General features: G+C 38.9%; 1 protein-coding gene across 3 annotated transcripts in view; it reads left to right on the top strand.

Moving 5' to 3' along the window:
- The window catches only part of GORAB (golgin, RAB6 interacting), a 52,948-nt gene that overhangs the window by 10,267 nt on the left and 16,025 nt on the right, over nucleotides 1-26,656 (top strand). Inside the window, exons 3-5 of one of the 3 annotated variants that reach the window (XM_079925989.1) lie at nucleotides 2,080-2,181; nucleotides 4,790-4,930; nucleotides 11,428-12,929. In XM_079925989.1, the coding sequence (XP_079782115.1) occupies nucleotides 2,080-2,181; nucleotides 4,790-4,930; nucleotides 11,428-11,887 (703 nt within the window). In that variant the 3' untranslated portion in view covers nucleotides 11,888-12,929. Of the gene's footprint in view, nucleotides 1-2,079; nucleotides 2,182-4,789; nucleotides 4,931-9,569; nucleotides 12,930-26,656 lie in introns of those variants that run through there. The other 2 variants (XM_079925990.1, XM_079925991.1) reach the window with 2 other exon arrangements.

Below are 26,656 nucleotides of genomic sequence, written 5' to 3'. Positions count from 1 at the left end.
GTTCTTATATGCATGGTACTCCTCCCCAAATTGAACCCATTCTTTCAACTTCCAGATTGCATCTCCATTGGCCCAGAAAAGGGTACTTCTGAAGAGATGTGAAGGGATGGTCAAAGGAAAAAGTATTGGAAATTGAGAGGACTAATTAAATAATTCAGCTGCATCATTAGATTTTTTTTTTAATGTGTTTGTATTAGAAACCACCTGCAGAATTTGGTTTAGCCACATTTTTGTGAAAATTACCATTCTATGACTTGTAAATTCTTATAATCAGAATTTTTTTTTATTATATAGTTTATGTTTGAATATCCACTCTTTATTTCCTCCTGATTTATCACTCACAGGGAAGAAAGAATGGTATTTCTTTTTTCCATTTTCTGAGTCTTTCTTTTTCAAAGTGTCTTATGTTTTTTCTAATCTCACCTATTTTTCCAATCTCTGCTAATCCAGATTCTGTACTGAGTTTTAAGTGTTTCCTGCCCACCAGGGGTTTACAGCCAAGAAATCATTTTGACCAGAGACAGAAAGCCACATGAAGTATGAGACCCAAATTAAACAAGTGCATACTTTTAATGTCTTAAGTGTAGTTTACCAGCAAAGTCCTGAGACAAGTTGTTGCGGGGGTGTGTAAATTGAGCTGGAGAATTTAGACTGAATGTCATTAGGAAAATTATTCTCTTTTTAGGTACTTGAGAAAATATTCATAGAAGACATGTAATCTCAGGAACTCTTGTTAAAATGGAGAAATTCTGAGGCTCTAAGAGGGGGAAAGGAAAAGTATATACTAGAGAAGGTCAGAGATGACATTTCACTTTTCTGAAAGAGGCACAAGATAAGCCAGAAAATAGAGAATTAAGGAAGTGAAGAAGGACTTGGAAGCAGAAGATGCTTGCCTAGTGAGTTCCTTGATGCTGTAATACCCCACCAAGACCCCTGAAGGAGAGATGCCCTGATAAAAATAATGGTTAGAGAAAATCCAGGTGTCACTGTTGCACACCATTTGGGTGCTGGGTGAGCTGGAACTAAGGTATCTGGGGAGGAGGTACCTGCAGGTAGTAAAAATGAGAAAGGACCAATGCCAGCACTAAGGTGGAGGCTGTAGGAATGGAGAGAAAAGGATAATTTTGCAAGTGGTTACTAGGTCTGGGAATAGAGATTTTTGATATAATGGCTGTGAGAAATGACAGTAATAGGAGCAAATACCTTTGTCATTACCTTGTTTAATTTGAGTTGACATTAAGTTCATGAATTTACGGGAAATTTTAATATATTTCTTTTAGAATTGGAAAGATGGGAAGACAATTCATATTTTCAGATCTTTGGAGTTTTTCTTTAGCCCAACATTCAAGTCTTAGTTCATAGTGTTTCACTCTGTTTAAAATGTTTAAGAGCTAGAAAGAAGTGAGCAAATTGTAAGAGAATGTATGAAATAAACATTGGTTACTGTGCTAAGGGTTATTACATGGTGAAGATGTGCATTATAGAAAACTATAAAAGATATGAAATTAGTTACAGAACAACTTATTTTGCTTTCTATTTTGCATATAACACATGATTAACTTAAACAAGTTTCTTTGTACTCCAAAAAAATGCCATAGTACTCTGGCTTCCAGTTTGGGTTCCTAGGTTATATATGTATAATGGATTTCAAAGGGCCAATTTATATAAGCCTTCTTTACTTCAAATCATAGTCTTTGTTCCTATTAGAACAAAATAATGAGCTACAGACGGGTTCCTTTTAAGAGGACTTTTTTTTTTTTTTTTTTTGCGGTACGCAGGCCTCTCACCGTTGTGGCCTCTCCCATTGCGGAGCACAGGCTCCGGACACGCAGGCTCAGCGGCCATGGCTCACGGGCCCAGCCGCTCCGTGGCATGTGGGATCTTCCCGGACCGGGGCACGAACCCATGTCCCCTGCATCGGCAGGCAGACTCTCAACCACTGTGCCACCAGGGAGGCCCTAAGAGAACTTTTGAAAGAAAATATATATAATCTGGTTGATTAAATTTTATACTTAGGAACTGAGACTGGTAAGGTGGAGCAGGGTTTCAGAAACTCATTTTTATACTTTTGCTCCCTAGGCAAGAAAAATCTCGTTGGGAAGTCCTCCAACAAGAACAACGGCTAATGGAAGAGAAAAATAAACGTAAGAAAGCTCTTTTGGCTAAAGCTATTGCAGAAAGGTGAGGCACCTGAACCAGGAGAGCTTGTTTGTAATCTGTAATTAGTTTTGTCATGTTTTATGTTTATTTTCCTATGTCTGTTCTAATAAATGGCGTTTTCTCTACAACCATTACTTTTAAGACCTACTAAACAAATTATGCTTTACAAATGATACTGAAATTACAGTCTTAATTTATTAAGGAGGGCTTTTTAAGCATAGATTATAATGTATTTATGAATACAGGGGCAATTAAAACTTAAGGATCATCATCAGTGTTTTTAGTTTTAACCATCTACACATTCATAAGGGAGCAGTAAATAGCTATCAACATAAGTAAATTAGCAACAAATGCAGGTTTTAATTTTCACATAGGCCTTAATCATCTGACATGTAGAGGAATAAGATTATTCCACATAAGTGACTTATACACCCACAAGCCTAATTGTATTTCCTATGGCCATTTTTCTCAAATAATGTATCCTGCCCCCACTGATAAAAGGTACATGATATAATTTAACTTTTTATCCTTGACTGTGGGTCACCATTATGAGCATTGTCCCATACTGTATACAATTCAGTTTTTTTCTCACCTTCCAGAGTGAGCTTGTCAGCGATCCCTTTTCCTTTACTGCACTGTACAAGCCTTGAACAACAACATTCCTATTTGAGCCACTTTTCCCATCCCTCACCCACTCTTCCCTCTTTGTAGTTTCTAGTGTGCTGTGGCCTTAGGAAACCAAGCTCAGTCAATAAAGCAATGATTGAGAATAGTGAGAACTAAATGCAAGCAAGTATTCAGAGGCATTTTCTTTTTACATCTCCAGAAAAGTCTGGCACAACTATTACTCATTAAAGCTGGTGTATGTGTCAGAGGGAGAGGAAGGAATAGGGATGGAGAGAAAGGCACGTGGGTATAAGAGTAATTCAGGATTTTATCTGCCAAAGGGATGTATGTATTTGAAAATAATGATTTTTTTTTCTTACTGGTACACCTTGATCTTTCATGAAGCATAGGAAATACTCAACTTACTGAACTTATGTTTCAAGAAGAAAAACAATGTGATTATTGAAACATGATTATTGAAAAGCATTTTAGTAGTCTTCAGTTTGGAAGAGGTTGGGGAGGCTGTTTACTCGGGATTTTACAAAAAGATTTACAGGCTCAGCACTTACTCTTCTCTACGTGCTTTTGATTTAAGACAGAAAGTATTACTGTAGACAGAAGTGTAAGGAAATATAACCTGATTAGATTATTACTAAATGGATAGTGAATCACTTGAAGTAAAAAGATCACGTGGTTAACTTTTGTAGGCAGAAAATAAGGGTAAATGCATAATGGAGTAGAACAGGAGAATGTAAGTTGCAGTATAGTGGTTTTATTGGGAGTTTTATTCTCCTGTGAGAATGTGTATGAAATTTCAAAATGAGTGGAATTGTGATTAAAGGTTGGCTTTTGTATTTGTTTATTCTGTTTCTTAAGTAGATGATGTACTTGGGGTTGGAGAGAAGGCTGAGGTTGCTTCTAAACAAAGGAACAAAAAGAGTGTTTGGGGCTTCCCTGGTGGCGCAGTGGTTGGGAGTCGGCCTGCCGATGAAGGGGACACGGGTTTGCGCCCCGGTCCGGGAAGATCCCACATGCTGCGGAGCGGCTGGGCCCGTGAGCCATGGCCGCTGAGCCTGCGCGTCCGGAGCCTGTGCTCCGCAGCGGGAGAGGTCTCAACAGTGAGAGGCCCGCGTACCGCAAAAAAAAAAAAAAAAAAAAAAAAAAAAAGAGTGTTTGGTTTTGAGCCCCAGAAAGAAGAATTTTGAGGACCTGTAGTTTTCCTAAGGAAGAGGAATCAAAGAAGTTTGGGGAAATGAATCTTAAGAAAATTAAAACCGATTGACATATACATGCTACTATATATAAAATAGATAACTAATAAGAACCTACGGTATGGCACAGGGAACTCTACTCAATACTCTGTAATGGCCTATATGGGAAAAGAATCTAAAAAAGAGTGAATATACGTATATGTATAACTGATTCACTTTGCTGTATATCTGAAAGTAACACAACATTGTAAGTCAACTATACCCCAATAAAAATTATTTTAAAAAATAATAAAACCAAATAGATATTCTCAGACTTATAAAGGAATGGTGTTTAATGTAGGCAGCTGTTCTTGGCGTCCACTAAGTATCAGACAAAGGAAAGTAGGCTTAGCAAGAAGAGTTTAAGGCTGGAATTTGGAAAGCTGTGTTCAGTATTCCAGCATATCCAGTTCTCTATACAGATACATCCTTTTAGTGCTTATTCTCGTCCTTATGGAATGAATATAGGCCTATGAGTGAACTCTCTATTGGTATTTTTTTAATTACTTTTTTTCCTTGTGTATAAAAAAGTATGTACTAATATATAATTTGGCCTAATAAGGAGGAAAAGTGCAAATGCAGTTTTAGAGATATACCAAAATGTTACCAGCATTTGTTTTATCTCAGTTTTTCTAGTTTTTTTTTTAATTCTTAAAACTTACACATTATAATCATATTGTATATACAGTAGCTTGCTTTTTTCACTTATATTGTGTATGGATACATGATTTTAAAATGTTTTTATTTTTCCACTCATATTCCTCATTTTATAGATCTAAAAGAACTCAGGCAGAAACCATGAAACTAAAGAGGATCCAGAAGGAGTTACAGGCTCTAGATGACATGGTGTCAGCTGACATTGGAATCCTCAGGAACCGGATTGATCAGGCCAGCCTTGACTATTCATATGCTTGGTAAGTTGGGGAAATGGAACTCTGAACAAGGAGTTTAATTTAGTTAACGTTTATTGCTGGCTAGGCCAGGGCATTTATATATGTCATCATTAAGCCTCATAATGACCCTATTAGGTGCTGTATTTATTCCAGTCTTATACTAAATCAAGTATCTCCTTTTTGAAGTCTTCCTTAACTCTGCCCTACCCATTAACCTTGTTTATATCCCTGTTAGAGCGTTTCTTGCATTATTTACTTACATTTTAGTCTTTCCTGCTAAACCATCAGCTGCTTAATATTTGAGACTCTTTAAATGTCTAAATGACTTGCCCCAGAACTCTATATATTATTCTAACACCAAGTCTGTGCTCTTTCTTTTAGAAATTTTGATTATGTGAGATGGTATAGGGACTAGCCTATTTCTCATTTCAGTTTTCATCAAAGAAAGGAGATCTAGTTTATTTTTTAAAACCTTTGAGTATTTGAAAGAAAATACCACTCTGTCTTGAAAGCTTGAAGTTTTTTCTTTTTTTTTTGCAATTATACTGTATATAAAATGGCTTGCTATCATGTGTTTCCTTGGTTTTAATGATTGGCATTTTTTTAAAGAGAAAAAATCATCATTGCATATTCTCAAAACAAACTAACACATGTAAAGAATTACATGAGCTTTGCAAACAGATAAAAGCAAAAAATTAAGCCCAATTTCAGGGTTATCAGTCCTTTCAACATTGCTTTAATCATCCTGGATTGTCTTTTTTCACAAGGGAATGCTGTGTTAATGACTCGGTTTTGCATCTTTCTCTGTAACACTAGAAATCAATCAGAGTGCCGCATTAGTCCAGGGTAAACCACAGCATCAGAATGTTTATGTAACAATTTAATAAAGCGGAAATGCTTGATTGTGGTTTTTAATTCACTGTTTATTGTTTAAGAAAGAGGTTTGTGGTGTCCTTGTGATTTTTGTAATTGTTGTTTGACCATATGCTCTTAGACCTAATGGGTTGCTTTTATTAATTAACTGTGTAAATTAATGCCATCAGTAGCTGATAACTGGTGGTTCCATTTCTATTAATAAGGTCATTAAGGAGGTAACCAAGATCTTATTAAGATTAAACTAAGCGTAGATTTTTAGCACGTTTTATTCTCTGTAACTCGGTTTGCCAGAGGAACATTTTTATGCCTTTGTAGCTCCTTAAATGAATAATTCTGATTATTCTGGATATCTCCACAGAAAAATCATTTGATCGTGTTTTAATTCAGTCCTAGGGGAGGCTGAAGAGGATGCCTTTGTACATTGAAAATTATATAAGAAATGTCATAGTTTTAGCCTTCTGAGAACCACAAAGAAGGTGGGATTCTGGTTAAAAGAGAAGACATCTCATAGTATATGAATATTTTTAATGACATTTTAGTACACTTTTATATAGTAAAAAGATTTTATATGGTAAATTTTTACATCTCTTAAGCTAAAGATGGCAGTTTATCATGATACTAGTATTGACATAGATGTATGTGAGTATCCTTATCATATGTGTGAGGTTATTTTTAAAAACATAAGCTCTTGAGTTAAGTCAAAGAGAAGCCACTGACAATTTAGACTAGAACCAGGGTTGTATCTTGTTCATGCATAAGATTAAGACAGTATTTTCTAAATTTACATCTGTGGTTATTAAGAAAGTATAGATTGGTGATATAGTGTTATGGTCTAGATTTCTACTAGAAGGTAATCCGCAGGGCAGTTTCTGTGGTTCTGTGGGAGAGTTCCTTGATTTTTTTTTTTTTTTTTAATAAAAACATTGTAGTTCTGTAGTGGCTGGCATGGTGCTGTGTCCACAAAATGTTCTTGTATACGAATAGGCCAGAATTCATCCTAAAATTGGTTTCTGTAGAGCAGTGTCAGGGTATCCACCTCTGAGGAGATGGTACGTGGAGTGTCCCAGCGGAGAGAGTTGTCACTGCTGCTGCTGTTCACAGCTGTGATTACAGTGCTGCCGTGTGCTGCGCAGGCAGCTTGTAAAACTAGAGTGCCTGCCTGTAGAACATTTCTTTAACCCTCAGTATACCAGGAAAAACAGTGATCACCATTTGCCATCAATGTTTAATAGACGCTCCCATACGCACATGCACACATACACGTGTAAACATATATACATAAATATTTTAAGTCATTTTATGAATAATTTAAAGAAGTAAGAATAAAGGATTGTGGAAAACACCTTTGTTAAAAAATTTTGTATCAAGTAATGTTTGACTGCAAACATTATAAAAAGCTAAAAGAATATCGTTATATCCTTTCAGCCACACAGGATGGTCCAGGTACCTGTAAAATATTGTATGATAAAATTCTTCCTCTTGAAATTATTAACTCTCGGAGAATAACGTATTTCCTTTTCATCCTCAGAAATATATTTTTCGCTCATTGATTCTTGAGTTTGAGAAAATTCATCTAAGATGTGTTTTTCTGAAGACTCATACTCTGAGATTTCACTTACATGGTCAGTTTCACCATCTAGAATCTAGCCTGTCTCTGCATTTATATTGATTTGCTAGGGCTACCATAACAAATTACCAAAAACTGGGTAGCTCAAAACAACAAAAATTTATTCTCTTATGCTTTTGGAAACCAGAAGTCTGAAATCAAGGTGTCAGTGGGGTTGTTATTCCTTCAGAGACTCTAGGGAAGAATACATTCCTTGCCTATTCCAGCTTCTTCTGGTGGCTGGAGACATTCCTTGGCTTGTGGCCACACTACTCAGTTCTGGGTCTCCATAGTCTCATTGATTCCTCCTGTTTTCTCTCAAAAGTTTCTCTGCCTTTTTCTTAAAAGGATACATGTGATTGTATTTAGGGCCCAGCTGGATAGTCCAGAATAGACTCCTCTCAAAATCTTTAACTTAGTTACATCTTTTGCCATTTAAGGAAATGTTCACAGGTTCTTGGGATTAAGAAATGACTATCTTTCAGGGCCGGGGTGGGGTGGTCATTTTTTAGCCTCCACAACATGCATCTTTTGATTTGTCTAATAACTGCAAAATGTCTTCATCTGTCAATTTTCTTTGTCATTCTGGGTGGAAAACGAAAAGTAATAATTCTCATCTGAACAGTGAAAGCTAAGAGCAGATTACAAGTGTGCTATTTCCAGTCTTCTTTTATACCTTATTTAAAGGTGATGTAATACTTCTGCAAAACAGTAAGGAAACTAAGCGATGATGATTTATTTCATTATAGTATCATCCTTTTAGGTCATTCCATCATTCTCTGTTTTCTTACTATTTTAATTTTTTTAGCATAAATGTGAATAATTCATGAGTAATGAGTAAATAATTCCTAGGGTGATGAAATGGCAAAATGTTTCAAGATATAGGAAAAAATATATTTCAACAATCCCATAATATATCTTAGGTTTATAAAAGTGGACCCATATAGTAATTGCAAACTATAATTAAAGTCTATTTTTCAAAATATAAGTAAATTTTCTCTTTGTTCTCTGGAACACTTCTAAGAAAGGATAAAAATAATGATATGTTGATCCTTACAAATAGAACTGCTCAGGAAAGAAACTGAAGAACTAAGTATTTCATTGGAACCTAATGACATGCCAAGGGTTAATGGTGTTTTAAAAAAATTTCAGGGAACCAAAACCAAGAGACAGTTTCTAGAATCCTTTAAATAAGATTCATTAAATCATTCAACATTCCTTTAAAATAATAAAACAATTCTATAATTACATTTCCAGTTCAATTTGTCTTACTGTGTTATGTATAATGCTCTTATTATTCTGTTCCAAAGTATGTCTTCATACTCTGATTTGGTATTATCCCCCTGACCCCCAGACTCATAGTGCAGTTTGTGAAACTAATCAATATTTTGCACATAAATCACTCTGTAAAAAATATATATATATGCGTGTTTCTGGCCAGAAGGACTTTAAATAAATAAACAAAATGCAGAATCTTCAGTGATTTATCCAGGGTGAAAGATCATTGGAAACCTAGGGACCTATTTGCAAATTTTAATTTCAATTCAGCATTCATGAGCCCAGTCAGTAAATCTTTACTAACTGACTTTGGCTGAGGGAGACCACAGACTTGCAGAGAAGGGAGGTTTGAACTGGGGGGAGAGACAAGATATGTATACCTGTAGAGAATGTTGTCAGAGCTCTTAAGCTGGATGAAAGAACATTCATAAACAGGATATGTTATAAAGTATGGAAATAAGGGATCCAGATACCCAACACAGCTCCTTTACAACAATTCTTTTAACATAGGGGTGATTGAAAAACATCTAGTTCTCATTCTTATATTTACTAGATGACAGTAAAAAAATGAAATATGAGAAATGAACATAATATAAATAAGTTTTCAAATATAAACACCAAGTCCTTAAATTGTACATAATTTTAATTTTAGATACATGTTTAGTGGTATACTAACAGTGCGCTTTTTTATTCTGGTGCTCTGAAGAAGTAGTTCTGTTCTTGAATGCCTACCAGGCACTGGGCTAGACACTTGCCCTGTTTATTGTGTTTAATGCTTAATTAACACTCCTATGAGATGTTATTATCATCACCATTCTACAGATAAACCAAGACTTAGTTCAAGAAACCACCCCTGGTCACCATACTGGAATTTTCAGTCACTGCATGCCTTTTCTCCAGCTTCTTCCACAGGAACCTGGCTGTGTTTTGTATTCATGATATTGAGCCTGGGACACACCTGATACGAACAAAGATGGGAACTCCAGAACATTTAATCCATAGACTAAACTGGGGTGCATGGCATAGCCTGGCACTAAGAGTTCTGTTTAAACTGATACGAGTCAAGCCAAGCCAACACAGGTCCTCCCTCTGGAATTTTGGGATTGGAACACTGAGGGATTGAGTGGAGTGAATTTGATGTCAAGGCACAGCTGGTGGCCATATTGGGCTGTGAATATGATAGGAAAGCCTAAATGAGAGAAACTGTGGTTTCTCAGCATTAGCATGAGCAATAGCCTTTGATTCCAATGACATGCCTGTGAGATTGCCTCTTGTATCCTACAATAAAACCCATTTTTTACCTGAGTGAGTATGACTGAATATCTGCTCGTTACATCCAGAAAAAGCCTTCAACAAAGGAGGTACACACATAGTAAATGGCAAAGGCAGGTTTTGAACCCTGGGTTCTCTAAAAGCAAGGCCTTTTATTTTTTCACTATATTTCCCTCCAAGACAGAGAATCTTGCATAAGGAGATATACCTGTTTCTTTTTTGCTATAACTCTAGTATTAGAAATTATTTATTATGTTGAGTAAGGTAAGGCAGTCATAACAGGTAAGGCATCATGGCCTTCACAACTGTTAGTGGTAACTAAATAGAATAATTAGTTGGTAGGTAGGGGTCGTCCTCTTTTCTGGGCAAAAAGAAAAGCAACGCATTATATGGAAAAGGCAAAAAAGAAGAAAAAAAGAAAAAGGAAGATTGCAAAGTGACTTCCCCAAGTAGAATTACCCTACTTCAAATAAATCTGGCATTACCTACCTATGGAGTTTCTATATATATAAAAGTAATAAACTTTTCTTAATAGAAGTCTAACAGTAGTCTGTTACAGAGTGGAGAGGGTGAAAACAACTTAACCTGGGGATTCTCAACTGGGGGCAGTTTTGCCCCTTAGGAGACATTTGGTAATGTCTGGAGACATTTTTGGTTCTCACAACCAGTGGGTGCTACTGACAACCAAGGAGAGAAAGCCAGTGATGTTCTGCACATCCTGCAATGTACGGGACAGCTCCCCACAACAAAGAATTACATGGCCCAAGTTGTCAGTAATGCTGAGGTTGAGAAACCCTGCTTAAACGTATCCTGAAGTTTTCTCTTCTACTTGGTGTTTACTTCTTACTCTCACCTAGTATCATTGGGCTGGCTGTGCTCTGTCATTTCTGAACCACTGTCCATGTCCTTCTCCACCAAAATTTTTCTTCCTTTTCTACTCCATTAATCAAAAGATATGGATTTTCTACTTTCTCCATCTCTTATTATTTTGTCTCATAAATCTAACCAGTTGAGTGCTGGAGCTGGCTCGCCCTGGTTCATGAGAGAGATTTTGTGTATCTCTTCCCAATTCTGTATTCAGTGATGTCTCACTGATAGCTTGAAATTGGACATAGTAATAGTATTTTTACTACAGAAATTGATAAACGCTACAAATTAGGGCTCTCCCCCACTGGAGCTAGCACACCACTGAATTAACCTCTCAGCCTGCTTTCATTCAAGCACAGCCTTGGAAAGAAGAAATGGGTGTCGAAGAATGTTGTTAGGTTAGGAGAGTCCAAATGTGCATGTTGTGGAAGTTTCAGCAGCAATAGCCTACTTTGTCTAACGTGTAGATAAGTGTTCGTAAAGTATTAATAGCCATATTTTCATCATATATATATATATATTTCCCGATTTTGGAGTTTAATTATTATTTCTAGGCCCTCCTTTGACTGTCTTCTTCAATGGAAAACTAATGGACCAGTCTTTGTACCTGTCCCTGCAGGAAGCGGTTTGACAGGGCTGAAGCAGAGTATGTTACAGCAAAGCTAGATCTACAGCGCAAGACTGAGCTTAAAGAGCAACTCACTGAACACCTTTGTACGATCATACAGCAAAACGAGCTCCGCAAGGCCAAGAAGTTGGAGGAGTTGATGCAACAACTAGATGTGCACGCTGATGAGGAGACTTTGGAGCTCGAGGTGGAGGTGGAGAGACTGCTGTGTGAACAAGAAGCAGAAGTAGGGAAACAAGTGGTTCATTCAGAGAGGCCATTTCAGCCTTCTGGGGAGAATATGACCGTAGGGTTTGCTAAAGAGAACAGAAAGCATCAAGACCAGGCTGCTTCCCCAAAGGTAGATGAACAGTGTGAAAGCTCCAGTAGCATTGCCCTTCTTGATCCAGACCAGCCAAATCAAGAAGTTGAAACTACTGTAAAAGACATTTCAGCTGCTCTGACCACATGAGGTGCCAGTGTTTGTTCTTTACAACTAACATTCAGTAAACTAAACTTTCTGTTGTAGATCATGCCATGACCTCTGATAAATGCCTCTTCAAAGCAGTATTAATTTTTAAATCCATTAGTTTTAGTATAACGTTTGAACATTCTAGAAAATCTGAGATTATGATAATTTTTTATATGGAGGCATAGTTCACCTTGATTTTGATCCAGTTCCTTCATTGTACGCTTACAAACAAGTGATTTAAAAGGATGGAAGAAAAACTACACGGTTAATAGTGTTTTTAGACCAGGTGAATACTGAAAAGTAAAGTGAAAAATGAACTCAGTACCTAATTGAACTCATTTAACTTCTCCTGGGAGAAATGTTGAGAATGAGAGTACTATTTTATGTAATCAGTAAAGAGACATAAAAGCTAACATGTGAAAAAGAATGAGGAACAACCAACAAAAGTAGTAGGTTGAATTATCTATTTGGATCTCACTAGAGTTGTAAAACACAACTTGGAAGTTGTAGTTTATGAAAAGAACCAGAAAACTTAAACCAGCATCACTTTTGTTTTCAATTTGCCTTTTAAACGGCTTTAGTTTACAACCTGAGTTTTGGTTATTTGATACACATGAGCGCACGTGCACACACACACACACACACACACACAGATAGATATACACATACCATGGTATATAAATAATTTCACTGTTAATATATTGTCTCTTTAATGGGCACATTGATTAAATTTACCCTTCTGCAGGCTGAAAATAATATAAAAAATCTTATTGCTACTTTGGATTATCTAAAAAAGTTGATACATTTTCTTAAAGTTACCTCTAAGCTATGTGTTTTATATGTTGGATATAAATTATCCTGTCATAAAACATTTAAATTGTTAAAATGATGGTTTTCTTATTACTTCAATAGTTTGTTACTGTCACTAATACTTGACCCCTACATTGTGCTATATGTGAATGTGTAAATAAATATTGTAGTTTCGTCACAAAAATCTATGAATATCACATTAAATTATGATCTATTTATCAGAAATTCCAAAAGTACAAATACTACATTTTAAGTCTTAAAGAACTATTATGAAAGAAGATAAGGACAAATGTAACATTGTATCCATAATAACTTCTGAAAAGTTGGGGACATACTATTTTTAAATGAGTTTCTTTGAGGGTATTACCTTCTAGTAATGCAGATGAACTTTGTATTTTTATATTATGTAATTTGAGTTGGATTTATAGCTTTCCATTACTGCCTTCTCTAAACAGAGGCTTTTATACAGATAGTTGTTTTTTTATTCATGAATTACATACATAAAAACGGAAAGCTTCGTTGTCTAATACACTTGTTTTTCTAAGGAATAAATGATTCTAATGCATTTATAATGTCGCCTTTCAAAGTTTTAAGCAGTTTAGTGTGTATTCTTAAGCACTATGTGGCAATAATGTATCCTGTATCTCCGTGTGGTAGATACACTTACCTCCTCTTTATAAGCCTCTTTTAGGGAAAATCCATCAATTCAGCTTCTATAATATTGGCTAAATGCAGGTAGGTACAATCTAATTCTCAGTCTATACTTTAAGTACTTATAAGGTACAAGGAGAATTGAGAACCATGAAATAAATGAATTGGATGGGAACTCAGAGATGATTCGATTTAATCATCTTATTTTACAGTTGAGGAATTTGAGAGCCAGAGATTTCACTTATGGCAGGTTGGCCGACTGGCTCATGTTAAAGTGCTAGTAAAGTTGCAGTTCTAAACTCAATATATCTCATACATATATTAGGCCATGAAGTTCACTGCGTTTTTCCACTTGAAAATTTTGCTTTATAACTCATTCAGGGTTTGTACATGTGAAATGATTTCAAATGTCTATAAAAGGTCCACTGAAACCATTATTTTGAAAAACTTACCTTACTTGGCTTTCCCAGGGTGGTATCCAAGTGCTCAGGTGATGATATAAGTGACAAAGTTATATTGCATCCGTTTGGTACAAGGCAGCTGTCTCCCATGTGTGAGAGGAACAGAGCAAATGAGTGAGAATGGAGGCTCATTGGTATGAGGACCATATGCACTGGTTTTTCCAGGATAGCTCTGATGTCTTTTAAAATCATAAAATACACTTGAAAGACTTTTGATATATGGATTCAGAAATCCACAATAATTATTTTCTTTTTTTAATATTTTATTTTATTTATTTCTTTTTGGCTGCTTTGGGTCTTCGTTGCTGCACACAGGCTTTCTTCTAGTTGCGGTGAGCAGGGGCTGCTCTTCATTGTGGTGGGCGTGCTTCTCATTGCGGTGGCTTCTCTTGTTGCAGAGCATGGGTTCTAGGTGCGCGGGCTTCAGTAGGTGCAGCATGCAGGCTCTAGAGCGCAGGCTCAGTAGTTGTGGCTCGCAGGCTCTAGAGTGCAGGCTCAGTAGTTGTGGCGCACGGGCTTAGTTGCTCCGCGGCATGTGGGATCTTCCCAGACCAGAGCTCCAACCCGTGTTCCCTGCATTGGCAGGCGGATTCTTAACCACCAGGGAAGCCCCAATAATTATTTTATGAACAATTTATGAAATGTTATGAACAAAATTACTGGTTCAAAATTACTGCCATGAGTTTACTGGGATGCTTCATAGAACTGTTCCTCTCTGGTGTTTAACTCCTCTTCTCTTCCTCCCTCTTCTCAGATAGTTAGAGCTTAATGTTATCAAGGCTCTTAATGATGTGATATGTAATTTAGGAGTTAACTGCTTTGTTATCTCACTTGTTCTATTTAAAAGATAGGGTTTACCAAATTGTAGTAATTTTCACTCATTATCTTAAAAAGGCATACTTTGAAGGGTAAACATGAATTCCAGAATTTAAGAGTTATAACTTGAGACTCTACTACTTTCTTTAAATTAGAGCCATTTTTATAGGTTTCAGAGAAGCAAAATTTCCTAAAGCATGGTTCTCAATACATTTAAAATAAAAAGTTTTTCTCAAGTTTTTCACCTCTGCATAATTCTGCAGAATTATAGCAATTGCAGGTGGTAAATCTTTGTACTCACTGAGAGCACAGCTGGTTTCCAAGTCAGCTGATACAAATCTCTGATTGGAATTCCTAGAACATATTTCATTGCTAGATTGGCATTTGAATTATAGAGTAAAAAGTCAGCTATAAACCTCTCTCATTCTTTGTTTGGATTTGGCAACGTAGTATTCTCAAGGAGCTTTAAGTATTCAGCAGCTTCCTCTTCTGAGGCATTGGCACAAAATGAACTCAAGTTATTCTGACCCAGGCCATTCCCAGTGACCTTTATAAATGATGTTTTGGGTTTTGTATTTCTAAGAGCTAAGTCAGCATTTTAAAAGTCCTTGATAGATATAACTCAGTCTGCCAGACAAGACCTGGGGCCATTCTGTACCAGGGTAATTATACCCCTTCTCAACATAGATCTATCCCAGGCCAGACTTGAACTGCTCTCTGGAGGGATGAAGCAGGACGTGATTCTCCAGTCTGCCTTTACCTTAATGTCAGGCTACTTTGGCAAGCTCCTAATCCCAAACAGTTGTCTTGAAAATACAACATCATCTCTTCATGCAGTTGATCAAAAAAACAGCTGTGTGTAACTACATACATGCAGAGCTATATAAGAGGTATACAGTCTGCCTTTTGTCCTTAAGAAGCTTGTAGTCTGCTTGAAGGACTAAGATTTACATGCATAAAACAAATGCTGATAAAAGAACGTAATGTATTGTTAATGGGAAGCAAAATAAGTGACCAGTGATGCATTCTCCAGAAGTCCCAAATTTTTAGAACAGTTCTAATTTTAGAGGGTCTGTACACTTGTTCTGCGATCTCTGAATGTATTTAGGACCTGCCATATCTCGGTTTGCCTTTAGCACTGAGGAGCAACACATACACAACTAAAAAAACAACAACAAAAAAACTGCTAGACAACATGTCCAGATTTTAAGCTAAAAAATTGTAGTCACCAGAACAAGAGTGAAAGGAAGTTTTTGCATGACATGATGTAAAACAGGGGGCCCACTGGGATTTATCAGTTAAAAAAAAAAATCAAGCTTGGTAAAATGAACTTTAAGCACATACCTTTCTGACAAAGGGTTGATGGTATCTTATGTGGAGAAGAGCATAAATATAATATCTCATTACAGTAATTCAAGGTGTTGCTGAACCAAGGGGCAATAATTATTGCCCAAGCCAGAACAAGATGGAAATGGAACAGACTGGTGTGAACTCAAGGATGACAGTGTGGATGCATGTTCAAAGATCACACACATAAGAGAGGTCTTTTCAAGCCAAATGACTCTAGGCATCTAAAATAGAGCCATAATTAAGCAATAAGACGTGACAGAGAGCACATTTCTCAGTGATTATAGCATGCCTCAAGGGATAAGTCACTAGGCCAAAGGTTCACATGAGGAGTGAAATAATAACCTTGCAATGTATGGTATCGCACTCTTAGAGGGAAAAGAAGCAAATGAATAATGGGAGTTAGAAGAGTCATTTCACAAACTCTTACTTCAGTTGTAGGGTTACACTGCCATATGTACATTACATGTAACCATTAGTTGTACCCCGCATCCTGAAGCTGTGTATTTACACCAGAGCCTTCACCTAATTTAAAACCCAGAATCTTCCATTTCAAATTTTCTTAGCCAAGCAAAAACCAAGTAATTAAGACACAAACAGACTTGAAAGTTCATAGCCGTATATATGGAACTACAGTCTGGTAGAACTATAATTACAGTTGCTCAGACCTGGCTTTTATAACTGAAAAATAACTGAAGCAACCACACTGAGTTATTTTTGTTATCTTGGCTCATTTATCTCATATGCATTTCCCTCAGAAACTACCAGTAGACATGGCCCCAGTGCCCCATAGGTCCAGAAACGTTTCCAGCTTTCTAGTCAGCTTTCCTTTCCCTACTGCTATGCTGCTGGTGGAAGATGGGGACAACTCTAGAGCTAGTGACTAACTGAACCCCACAGTACGGTGGAGGTGAGCCTTTCACTAGGATGAGAAGTGTGATACCCAGTAGCCGTCAAGTGGGGTAAACAATTTCCAGACTCTGACGGATGCCCTGAAAAGCCCAGCAGACAGAGGTAGGTATCTTACTGCCAGATGTCTCTCCATGTTTCTATGATTCTTTATCACTTGGGAAGATAGTTAAAAATCTGAACCAAAGTCAGAGGACAAGATTTTTTGTGGACTTTAATGTCTCCCTATACCAGTGAATTTTGTCTCAGGCTGTTGTACCCTGGACAAAATGCTATGCAAACAATTTATCTTAGATGGTCTAGGCCCTTTTGTAACCAATGTTCTCACTCAAAATCTGTTCTTGAGAAAAGATCTGAATACAGTTGCTAGAGACTGAATGCTTGTGTCCCTCCAAAATTCATATGTTGAGCCATGACCCCCAATGTGATGGCATCAGGAGGCAAGGCCTTTTGGAAGTGATTAGGTGATGAGGGCAGAGCCCTCACGAATGGTATTTGTGCCCTTATAAGAGACTCCAGAAAACTTTCTGACCCCTTCCACCACGTGTGGGCACGGCAAGAAGACAGTCATCTCTGAACCAGGAAGCAGGTCCTCACTAGACCCAGAATCGGCCAACACCTTGATCTTGGACTTCCCAGCCTCCAGAACGTGAGAAATAAATATCTCAAGTGACTCGTTTATGAGTCACCCAGTCTATGCTATTCTGTTCATTTTTCAGACATTTGGTCCTGTCCAAAACTTCTATGAGCATATTTGGTCCATGCCAAATGGTTTTGGATGGGACCAAATATCTTATGGACCAAGTGTCTCTTATGGACATTTTGGACTGGACCAAATGTCCTTCAAGTTTCTATTATAGCAGCCCTGACAGACCAAGACAACGGTTACTTACATCTTGGGGAAACTTTAAGTCAGTAGGTTACTTTTCCCAAGGGTGTCTGCATTTTAATGTAGTGGAATATTTTAAAGTAATGTATTTTAATTTGTGTAATGGAAATCTTAACCCCCAGCTAAAGGAATTTCAAGCATCAGAGAGCAGGTGTGAGAATAGTGCTACTGCCTGGAGAGGACTTGAGGAAATCCTGAAATCATACCCTCCTGCATGAGCTGAGAAATGAGTCCCTGAAGCCTTTATTGCTCATACTGGAATAATCCTCATTTGAGGAAAATTACTCCAACCCGAAAAGAAACCAAGTCTGCCATTTGGGCCATATATACCAGTTATTTGTAGCTGCATAGTAAGCCATCCCAAAACTTAGTGTCTTAAAACAGCAACCACTTTTATTTGCTTATGATTCTGTGGGTCAATACTTTGGTCTAGGCTGTGCAGAGAAGTTCACTGTGATTGCTGGGGAACACTCATGTGGTTGCAGTAATTTGGTAACTTCCCAGGGCTAGATGACCTAAGAAAGCCCCACTCACATTCTGGCAATTGGGGATGTCTGTCACCTGGGCTTTTTTCTCCATTTAGTCTCTTATCCTCAAGACGGTAGCATGAATTTCTATTTATGGACGTCCCGGGGTTCTAAGATGGCAAGGGTGTAAGCTGCAAAGCTTCTTGAGACCCAGGCTTAGCAGTCACATACCTTACTTCTGCATTCCACTGCAAAGCAAGCCACTAAATTAGCCCAGATTTGAGTGGTGGCAAAATGCACTCTACATCTTGAAGGGAGGAACAGAAAGGCACTCAGAAAAGGGTTAATCATACAGAAAAGGGAGGAACTGTTGTAGGCATCTTTGCAAACAATTTAGCCACAGTCTGCACCCTCCCCCTCGCTACTATAAGTCACAGCCATTTCACATGCAAAATGTACTCACCGCCTCCCCTAAAAGTCCCTTCCTAGTCTGGTTTCAGGCATGGAGTCCAGGATCTCATCCTTTGATCAAGTCCAGATATGGATGAGTATTGCAAGGCTGAAATATTGAACAATATCCTGCAAACTAAGAAAGTTTGAGACCAAGAACTGAAGTAGGTGACTCCATAAAGTGCAATTATGGAGTTTATTATGGTAACTTCCATACAGGCAGGATCAAGCTGATGATGATCCAGAGACATTCACAGCTTCCCTCTGTACCATCAAAAAGGGCACAGGGGAATTTAAGGGGGTCAACGCTAAAAACAGAATCTGACTACTAGGGAGAAGTATGTCTGCGTTGACAGGAACCAGGAGGTTTTCCTTGCCTCCACCCCTGGGGGGTCTCATGATCACTAATCATCTGCATCAACAAAAGGCGTTCTTCCAGTTTTCGTATTAAATGAAGGCAAGAGTAAAAGTTGATAGGGAACTTATCTGGCTTGGGTGCATTGCTTGTGAGGAGGCTAAAGCTCAGTGATGCAGAAAGGGGGAGGGTAGGACTGCGGGCCTAAGATGGAGCTGACAGAATGGAGTCAACGTGGTTCAGCCACACAGTGAGGCTCCTCAGGTGTAACTCCTCCAGTGTGGCTCCTCTTAATCTAAAGACCTGTGAACTAAAATGAAAAGTTACCTGTCCTGACCACATATCAACATACAGTGGTGAGACAGAACAGCATAGCTTCAGTAGACATTCCCTTTTAAAAAGAAGAGGAACATGAGGCAAACAGAAGGCATTCTGAAATCTAGCCGGAGGTATGTTGTCAGGTCTCCCTCTTCTGGGGCCAGGGAATGTAATGAGAGCCTAGTTCTGCTCTCTGGGAGTGGCTCCCTAGTTCACAATGCTAGCCTGCACACTCGGACATCTCTTCCCTTTTCCAGAAGAAACGACCCATGTTTGCAAATGAGTAGCTTTCTCAGCCTGCTTCCTGTCCATAGAAACTTGAGGATCCAGAGGTCTCTCTTCATTTTGGAAAGTCTTAGTCTCTTTTAGTTCGAACTGGTAGTGCTTTTGTCAATTCAATTCTCTTGTATATGTCAGGGGGCTGTGACCCCATGTCTCTACTGTGGATTGAATTATGTCCTCCCAAAATATGTATGTTGAAACTCTAACCTCCAGCATAACTGTATTTGGAGATAGGGCTTATAAGGAGGTAGCTAAGGTTAAATGAGGTCGTAAGGGTGGGCCCCTGATCTGATAGGATTAGTGTCCTCATAAGAGACAACAGAAAGCCCTCATATTCTCTTTCTCTCCCTCTTTCTCTCTCTTTTTGCCTCTTTCTCTCTTTCTCTCTCTCTCTCCCTCTCCCTCATATGAGGACACAGCAAGTAGATGGCCATCTGCAAGCCAGGAAGAGAATGCTCACGAGAAATCGAATCAGCTGGAACCTTGATCTTGGTATTGCAGCCTCCAGAACTATGAGAAATACATTTCTAATGTTTGAGCTATCTAGCCTATCATGTTTTGTTATGGCAACCCAAGCTGACTAATACACATATATGTAGCAAGAACTGGGATGCAGTTAAAACAAATTCCATCCCAGCAGCTCCAAAACCCTTAACTTATTCCAGCATCTGAAGTCTAACGTCCAGTCTCATCTAAATATCATCTAAATCAGGTATGGCTTACATAAAACTATACACTTAAAAAGGGTGAATTTCGGGCTTCCCTGGTGGCGCTGTGCTTGACAGTCTGCCTGCCGATGCGGGGGACACGGGTTCGTGCCCCGGTCCGGGAAGATCCCACATGCCGCGGAGCGGCTGGGCCTGTGAGTCATGGCCGCTGAGCCTGCGCGTCCGGAGCCTGTGCTCCGCAACGGGAGAGGCCACAACGTGAGAGGCCCGTGTACCGCAAAAAAAAAAAAAAGGGTGAATTTCACTCTATATACACATGCCTCACTCAACAAATAAGCCTTTGAGAAAAAAATAGTGACTTAAAACAACTATTTTATTTTCTCACCATTCTGTGGGTCAGCAATTCGGACTAGGATCAGAGGGGCAGTTTTTATGTTCTATACACAGCATCAGAAGCAAATAAAATGATTTTTGTTTTAAAGGGATTAAGTTTTAGGGATGGTTTTTTACACAGCAATAAATAATTGATATGGTGCAGTAGATTGAATCAGGAGCTCTTGCTTTTATATGAGGCAACAAAATACAAGTTAGCCATGAGGGAGGTCAGCCTCCCTTAAGGTGATTAGCAGAAACTCTGTCCCATCTAAGGAGGTGTGTGCCATATCTAAATGATGCCTAAACGACCTGATCAGAGCCTTCATTTGTGGTAGTATTCGGTGCAGAGAGCAAAGAATTGTGGGTTAAATTCAGATCACTACCCAAAGGGAAGCTGAGCTACTTTCCCAGAATTGCCCTTGCCTGTCTTAGGGTCTGGTTCTTGGTTATCTGTCCAGGCTGGCATCCTCTTAAGTCGTATATGGTACCACTTGTCCCTCGTATTCCATTCATGTGGATTACATCTTCAACATCGCTTGGACCAGACTGTGGGATTCTTCCACATCTGGCTTCCTCTTGGCCATTTCTATACCTCTCAGGACCAAAGAAAATTTTAGGCTCACAACTCCTTTGCCACTCTAGGACCATGGAAAATTCTCTGAGGCAACCCATACCCTTTTGCTCTAGGTGTGCCAGGCAGTGTCTCTGGCACAATGCTGGGTAGAGGGGATCTTTGGGAAGTTTGCCATCTTTTGGCTTCCAACCTGGAAATAAGGCATAGGTCTCCTTGTTCTCAGAACCTGAAAAACCCACACTTAAGCTAGGGTTCAGCCTGTGGAGGGGCAAGAATAGAGTGCAAGAGTCCCTTTCAGCGAGTCACCAGTATCTAACCCTCTTGCTTTGCTTTAGAATGGCCTCTTGTCTCCCAGCCAGGGGAATTTTTATTTTACGTGGGCAGGAAAATATTGGCTCAAGTTGATCAAATATTCTTCCAAATCTTATTTGTCTGAAGCCTGAAGCTCAGCTTTTTAAACTCTGAAAGCCAAGAATTTGTCTCTTTTGTTCTCTGGTTCTGCTGTGACAACCCTCCCTTGAGGCAAGGAATGACTCATGGTCTGGCTGCCCGGTGGGGGAGGGTCAAGGGTAACAGGAAATCACGGGGAAAAACACATTTGTTAATATATAAAAATATTATCCTGCTACACTAGGATTCCTATTCTCTTTCTCATTCTTTGTTCAATGACAAACCCGTCTTTCTCCTTTCTTACAGTCTTTTGCATTAGAAAGGGGTCTTTGGGACGTAAGTAATAGAAGTCAACCCATTTTTGCCCACCCGCTCCCTGAATGAAATGCAGGTGCTGAGAGAAGGAGCGGGAAGGATTTGAGACAGAAAAGTAATCATGCTTCACGAAGCCACCAGGGACGTAAATTTCTATCAGAACCAAGCTTTCTGTGTTTTCATGTTGGCTCTGCGTACGCCATGGCGCTCTCTGGCCCCTCTGTAGATAGGGCCTGCATTTGAACTCCTCCTGCTACTGTGCTGAGACTGAAATCTTCTTGTTCTAATATATGAATTCTAATGGAACGGATCGATCAGTGTGGTCAATGATCAAGCAACAATAGCTGAGAGAGCACTTGTAGGGAAGGGCAGAATCCCATTTTACAAAGACTGCCAAGTGCCCATGCCCCACAGAAGAAAGGAAAATTCTTGAAAAATAAGAGGTTAGACAGATAGTGCTTTAGATGTCTAGTTTACTGTTCTCTGGGTGGAAGTGACTTCGCCTTTCCAAAGCTATCTTGGCACCTTATCTCTACCTACCTACCAGACTACTCACTTCATAGCTATTTAGGGATATGTCTCTCTTCTAATGGGACAAGCAACCATGGGCAAGAACTTTGTTTCTCCTCCCCACAAAGGCAAACACAGTGCCCTGCAGAGTACAGGATTCAAAAGCATCCATTGAAGAATCAATGGGGACTTCCCTGGTGGCGCAGTGGTTAGGAATCTGCCTGCCAGTGCAGGGGACACGGGTTCGAGCTCTGGTGCAGGAAGATCCCACATGCCATGGAGCAGCTAAGCCCGCGCGCCACAACTACTGAAGCCCGCGCACATGGAGCCCGTGCTCCGCAATAAGAGAAGCCACTGTGATGAGAAGCCCACTTACAGCAATGAAGAGTAGCCCCTGCTCACTGCAACTAGAGAAAGCCCACACGCAGCAACGAAGACCCAACACAGCCAAATATAAATAAATAAATTTAAAAAAAAAATCAATGAATGGGAACAAAAAAAAAGAGTTAATTGAACCAATAAGCCCTCCCCCCAAAATCAATGGATACTATAAGGGGAGAAATATAAGGCATTTAATGACAGACATAATTTTGAAAAAGTATCCAGATACCTTCTATTATATGCTACAATTTTCTTTAGGCAGGGAAAGAGTTAAGCAGTCTTACACCGTGTTCATGGACTTCTGACATGATATAAAACACTACAATTTTGGCTTTTCCATTTTAGCTGACATAGTTTAAGTTGATGAATATTTTGATTTGTGCCAGTCTCAGGCAGTTTTAAATGCTATCCCTGCAGGAGTCAAGAAGTCCAGTCATAATCATAACAATATGCTTGTCAGTCAAAAGCACCGGAAGATTGTTTAGGTGCAAAGAAAGCATTTTCCCCTGAAAGGAAACAGGGCAATTGAAATCACCCACTTTTCAAGGCATTGAAGTCAAAACTGTTACCAGCTTCATGGTGTGAAAATCCAGGTCTCAGCACCCCCTTGGTCAGACTCCAGTATGTCCTGGGGCTATCCAGCCAAAAAACAAGTTACAGTCTAAAGTTCAGAAGAAATTAGACTAAAGGGAAAGCACAGCGATCAAGGTTGATTTCCCCATCATTATTTGCAGGTCACTATTTCAACAGGGAATGTATAATGAATTCCCTTCCATTTCTGCAGTCAGTGCACCTTGGGATAGATTTGCAGAGCCAACTAAATCAGAGAATTCATGCAATTACATGAGATCTGGGCAGAAGAATGTGATTTTTTTCTTCCTGAACCGACCAAGCAAATAATGCTTGATAAAATTGACCTAAAGGTTATACCATAGGAACTGTTTGCATTAGAGCAGGCAAAATTAAAACATCCACATAGTATTGGGTTCGTTAGAAAAAGGGGAAAAGCCAGAAACCAATGTGGGAGAAAGAAAGGAAGAAATGAACAGCCTGAAGAAATGGATTTCAGAATTGGAGGCAGCCCAGAATTATTCAGATCTTTGACTATGTTGATGTCAGGACCTTCTTTTTTCAAAGTTAGTGTGACCTTAGCCATTGCAGCTGCTCAACAAATTTGCTCAGCAACTCTGCCCCACCAGAGGAAAATTAAAAACAAATCTGATATGCCCCTTCTTATTTTATTGCATCAATAGCAGCTTTTACATGGAAATGAACTAGTTAAATAAAAAGTTACTATAATAGAAAGAACACCTTTCACCCCCAAAGAATTCCATATACCCCATGCTGATATCAAAAGAATCTCCTCATGGGAAAGAGCAATGTGGAAAGCAGAGGGGAACGAAAATCTGGTGTTCAGAGTCCGCTGGGAGCTTCAGACAAATATGAAACAATGACTTCATGTACTAGATAAATTTCTCACATTCTTCAACCAGTTTTATTGGCTAAATACTCATGTATCCAGTTATATGAACACCAAGCCCGCCCAAAGAAGACTCTGAGTGGGTATTAAAAAATATATCCAGGGTAGAAATCTAATCATGAGCTAACCCTTTGTCCAGCAATTAACCAATGTTCCTACTAGCTGGTCATTGTTGAAGTCATCTAAAAACATGTCCATGATTATCCTCTATCTCACTGACAAGGAAATCATAACTTTGAAAAGGTAAAAAACCTTTTAGCAATAATAGAGCTGGAGGACATATACTGCGGCTCTGTCTCTTTAGCTCTGTCTCCAAATTTTTTCCTATGAGAATCTTTCTTTTCATTTAGGCCATTTCTACTTGTCCTTAACCAGGCTACGCACACATGTGCCTCTGCACCTTCAGTGTGCTCTGTTTCCCCTCTTTTCTCTTGTCTAAGCTCTGTCTTTCTATCCTTCAGACTAGATGCCTCCGTGAAACTCTCACGGGCTGCTCCAGGCTTTCCCAGGTCTCTCTCATCTGGATTCCTCTGGTACTTAGGCTAGTCTGCGTTGCCCTGTGATATCTCATATGATTTCATTAGCCTCTGAAGGCCATGAGAGATAATAGAAAGTGTATAGGGTTTGGAATCTAATAGACTTAGTTGGAGATCTGGGACCTTTCCCTAATAAACTGGTAATTTAACCTCTCTGCAGTTTCATTTTCTCATGTGTAACCTGGAAATAATAATATCTAGCTTACAGAGTTCTTAGGAACATCAAATAAAGTCATATATACAGAGTACCTGGTCCCTTACACTACAAAGTAAGTCAGAGCTTTGTCTCTTTTGTTCCCTGCTTTATCTTTGTCACCTAGAAGAGTTCCTAGCACAGAGCATGTTCTCAATTCATGTGTATTAAATGAATTAATGAATAATCAGTGTGCAGTAAGTGTTGGTTCTCGGGTTTTTGCTTTTTCCACTAGCCTGTAATTTTTGGAGGACAGGGCTTGTGCATATATTTCTTGGTATACTCGCTTTGATGAGTGTTTCAAGGAGCTTTGATGAGTGTTTTCTTCTGAGTCCTTGGTCTCCCTGTTTGATGACTAGATGACTCTCAATGGCACATAAAGATCTATTCATCGTGGCAGGTAACCCATTTGTCTATGGACTTCAATGCTACTCCCCACTGCTGGAAGCAGCAACACAGTAAAAATAATAACCATCTTGGAAAAAAAAAGAAAGCTATAAGAAGGCGTTTGACAAATATGTATCATTTACTAACCTTTTCCACCTGTCCAGCCCTCTGAAAAATATACCATAAAACTCAAAAATAAAAGTTAAACAATCAATAATAAAGGTATTGAAGGAGGAAGGAAGGAAGGGAAGGAGAGAGGGAGAGAGGAAGGAAAATAGAGAAAGAGAGGAAAAAAAGAAAGGAAAAAATGCCGTGAACATATCGCTATTGCCTCAAGGCTGCGTGTCTTATGTTTGTTCCCAGGACTCTCGTGACTATTCTGGCTCACGCTGGGAACAGCCTCAGAGGAGTTCTAAAGTCCCAAAAGGACAGTGGTATTTAGAGTCCAGAAATCTCATAGCACGATCTTTTCTTCAGAGACCATGCCAAGGCACCATACATATATCACAAGCACACGCTCTCGGTGTCTCTCAGAATAATAAACTAGATCTGAGAGCCTAGAAGATCCCTTCTTGATTTTAACCCAAAGACTTCAGAATTTTTTAAATCAACTTGGGCTGCGATGTCATACACTGGAGAGACAGTTTAGAGCAGTTAAGACAGGATTTCCCTTGGCATAACGGAAACCACGTGCACTATTATGGATTTCTAATGCACCATTGAGGTGGGTACCTGTTGCTTTGAAGAAAAGGAAGCCATTTCCAACCACATTTCTCCTGATTTATGCCCAAGCCCCAGAAGGTCCAGACAGGTTGGGAAAGATCTGGTAACTAGAGAAGTGACAGGGGGTGAGAAAGTATAATTTGTAAAAGACTGCAAACTTGACTCTCATCTTAAATCCTTGTCTTGGGCAATGCGTGCATTTCAGAGTTTAAATCATGTTAGTAGTTTAAGTCAGATTGAGGGTGAAAAACTTCATGGCTCTATGAATTAGGACTGGATTGTTTTGGTAAATACATTTTCTAAGTTGGACAAACATAAATCAGTCCTAACAAGGCACCCGTGATTACAAGCAGGTCTAACACCCTTCCCCATTTTCCACCCATTCTTAATTCTCTTCTATTCACATTTTTTTCCAACCAGAAAAGGGGGGAAAAAATGAGGATTTTTAAAAAACCATGTTGCACTCAGCCCTAAAAGAGAAT

Source organism: Stenella coeruleoalba (genome assembly GCF_951394435.1).
Source record: "Stenella coeruleoalba genome assembly, chromosome: 1".
In the NCBI taxonomy this organism is placed as follows: domain Eukaryota; kingdom Metazoa; phylum Chordata; class Mammalia; order Artiodactyla; family Delphinidae; genus Stenella; species Stenella coeruleoalba.
Note: the sequence above shows the minus strand (reverse complement) of the source record. Positions and strands in the feature narration are given on the sequence as shown.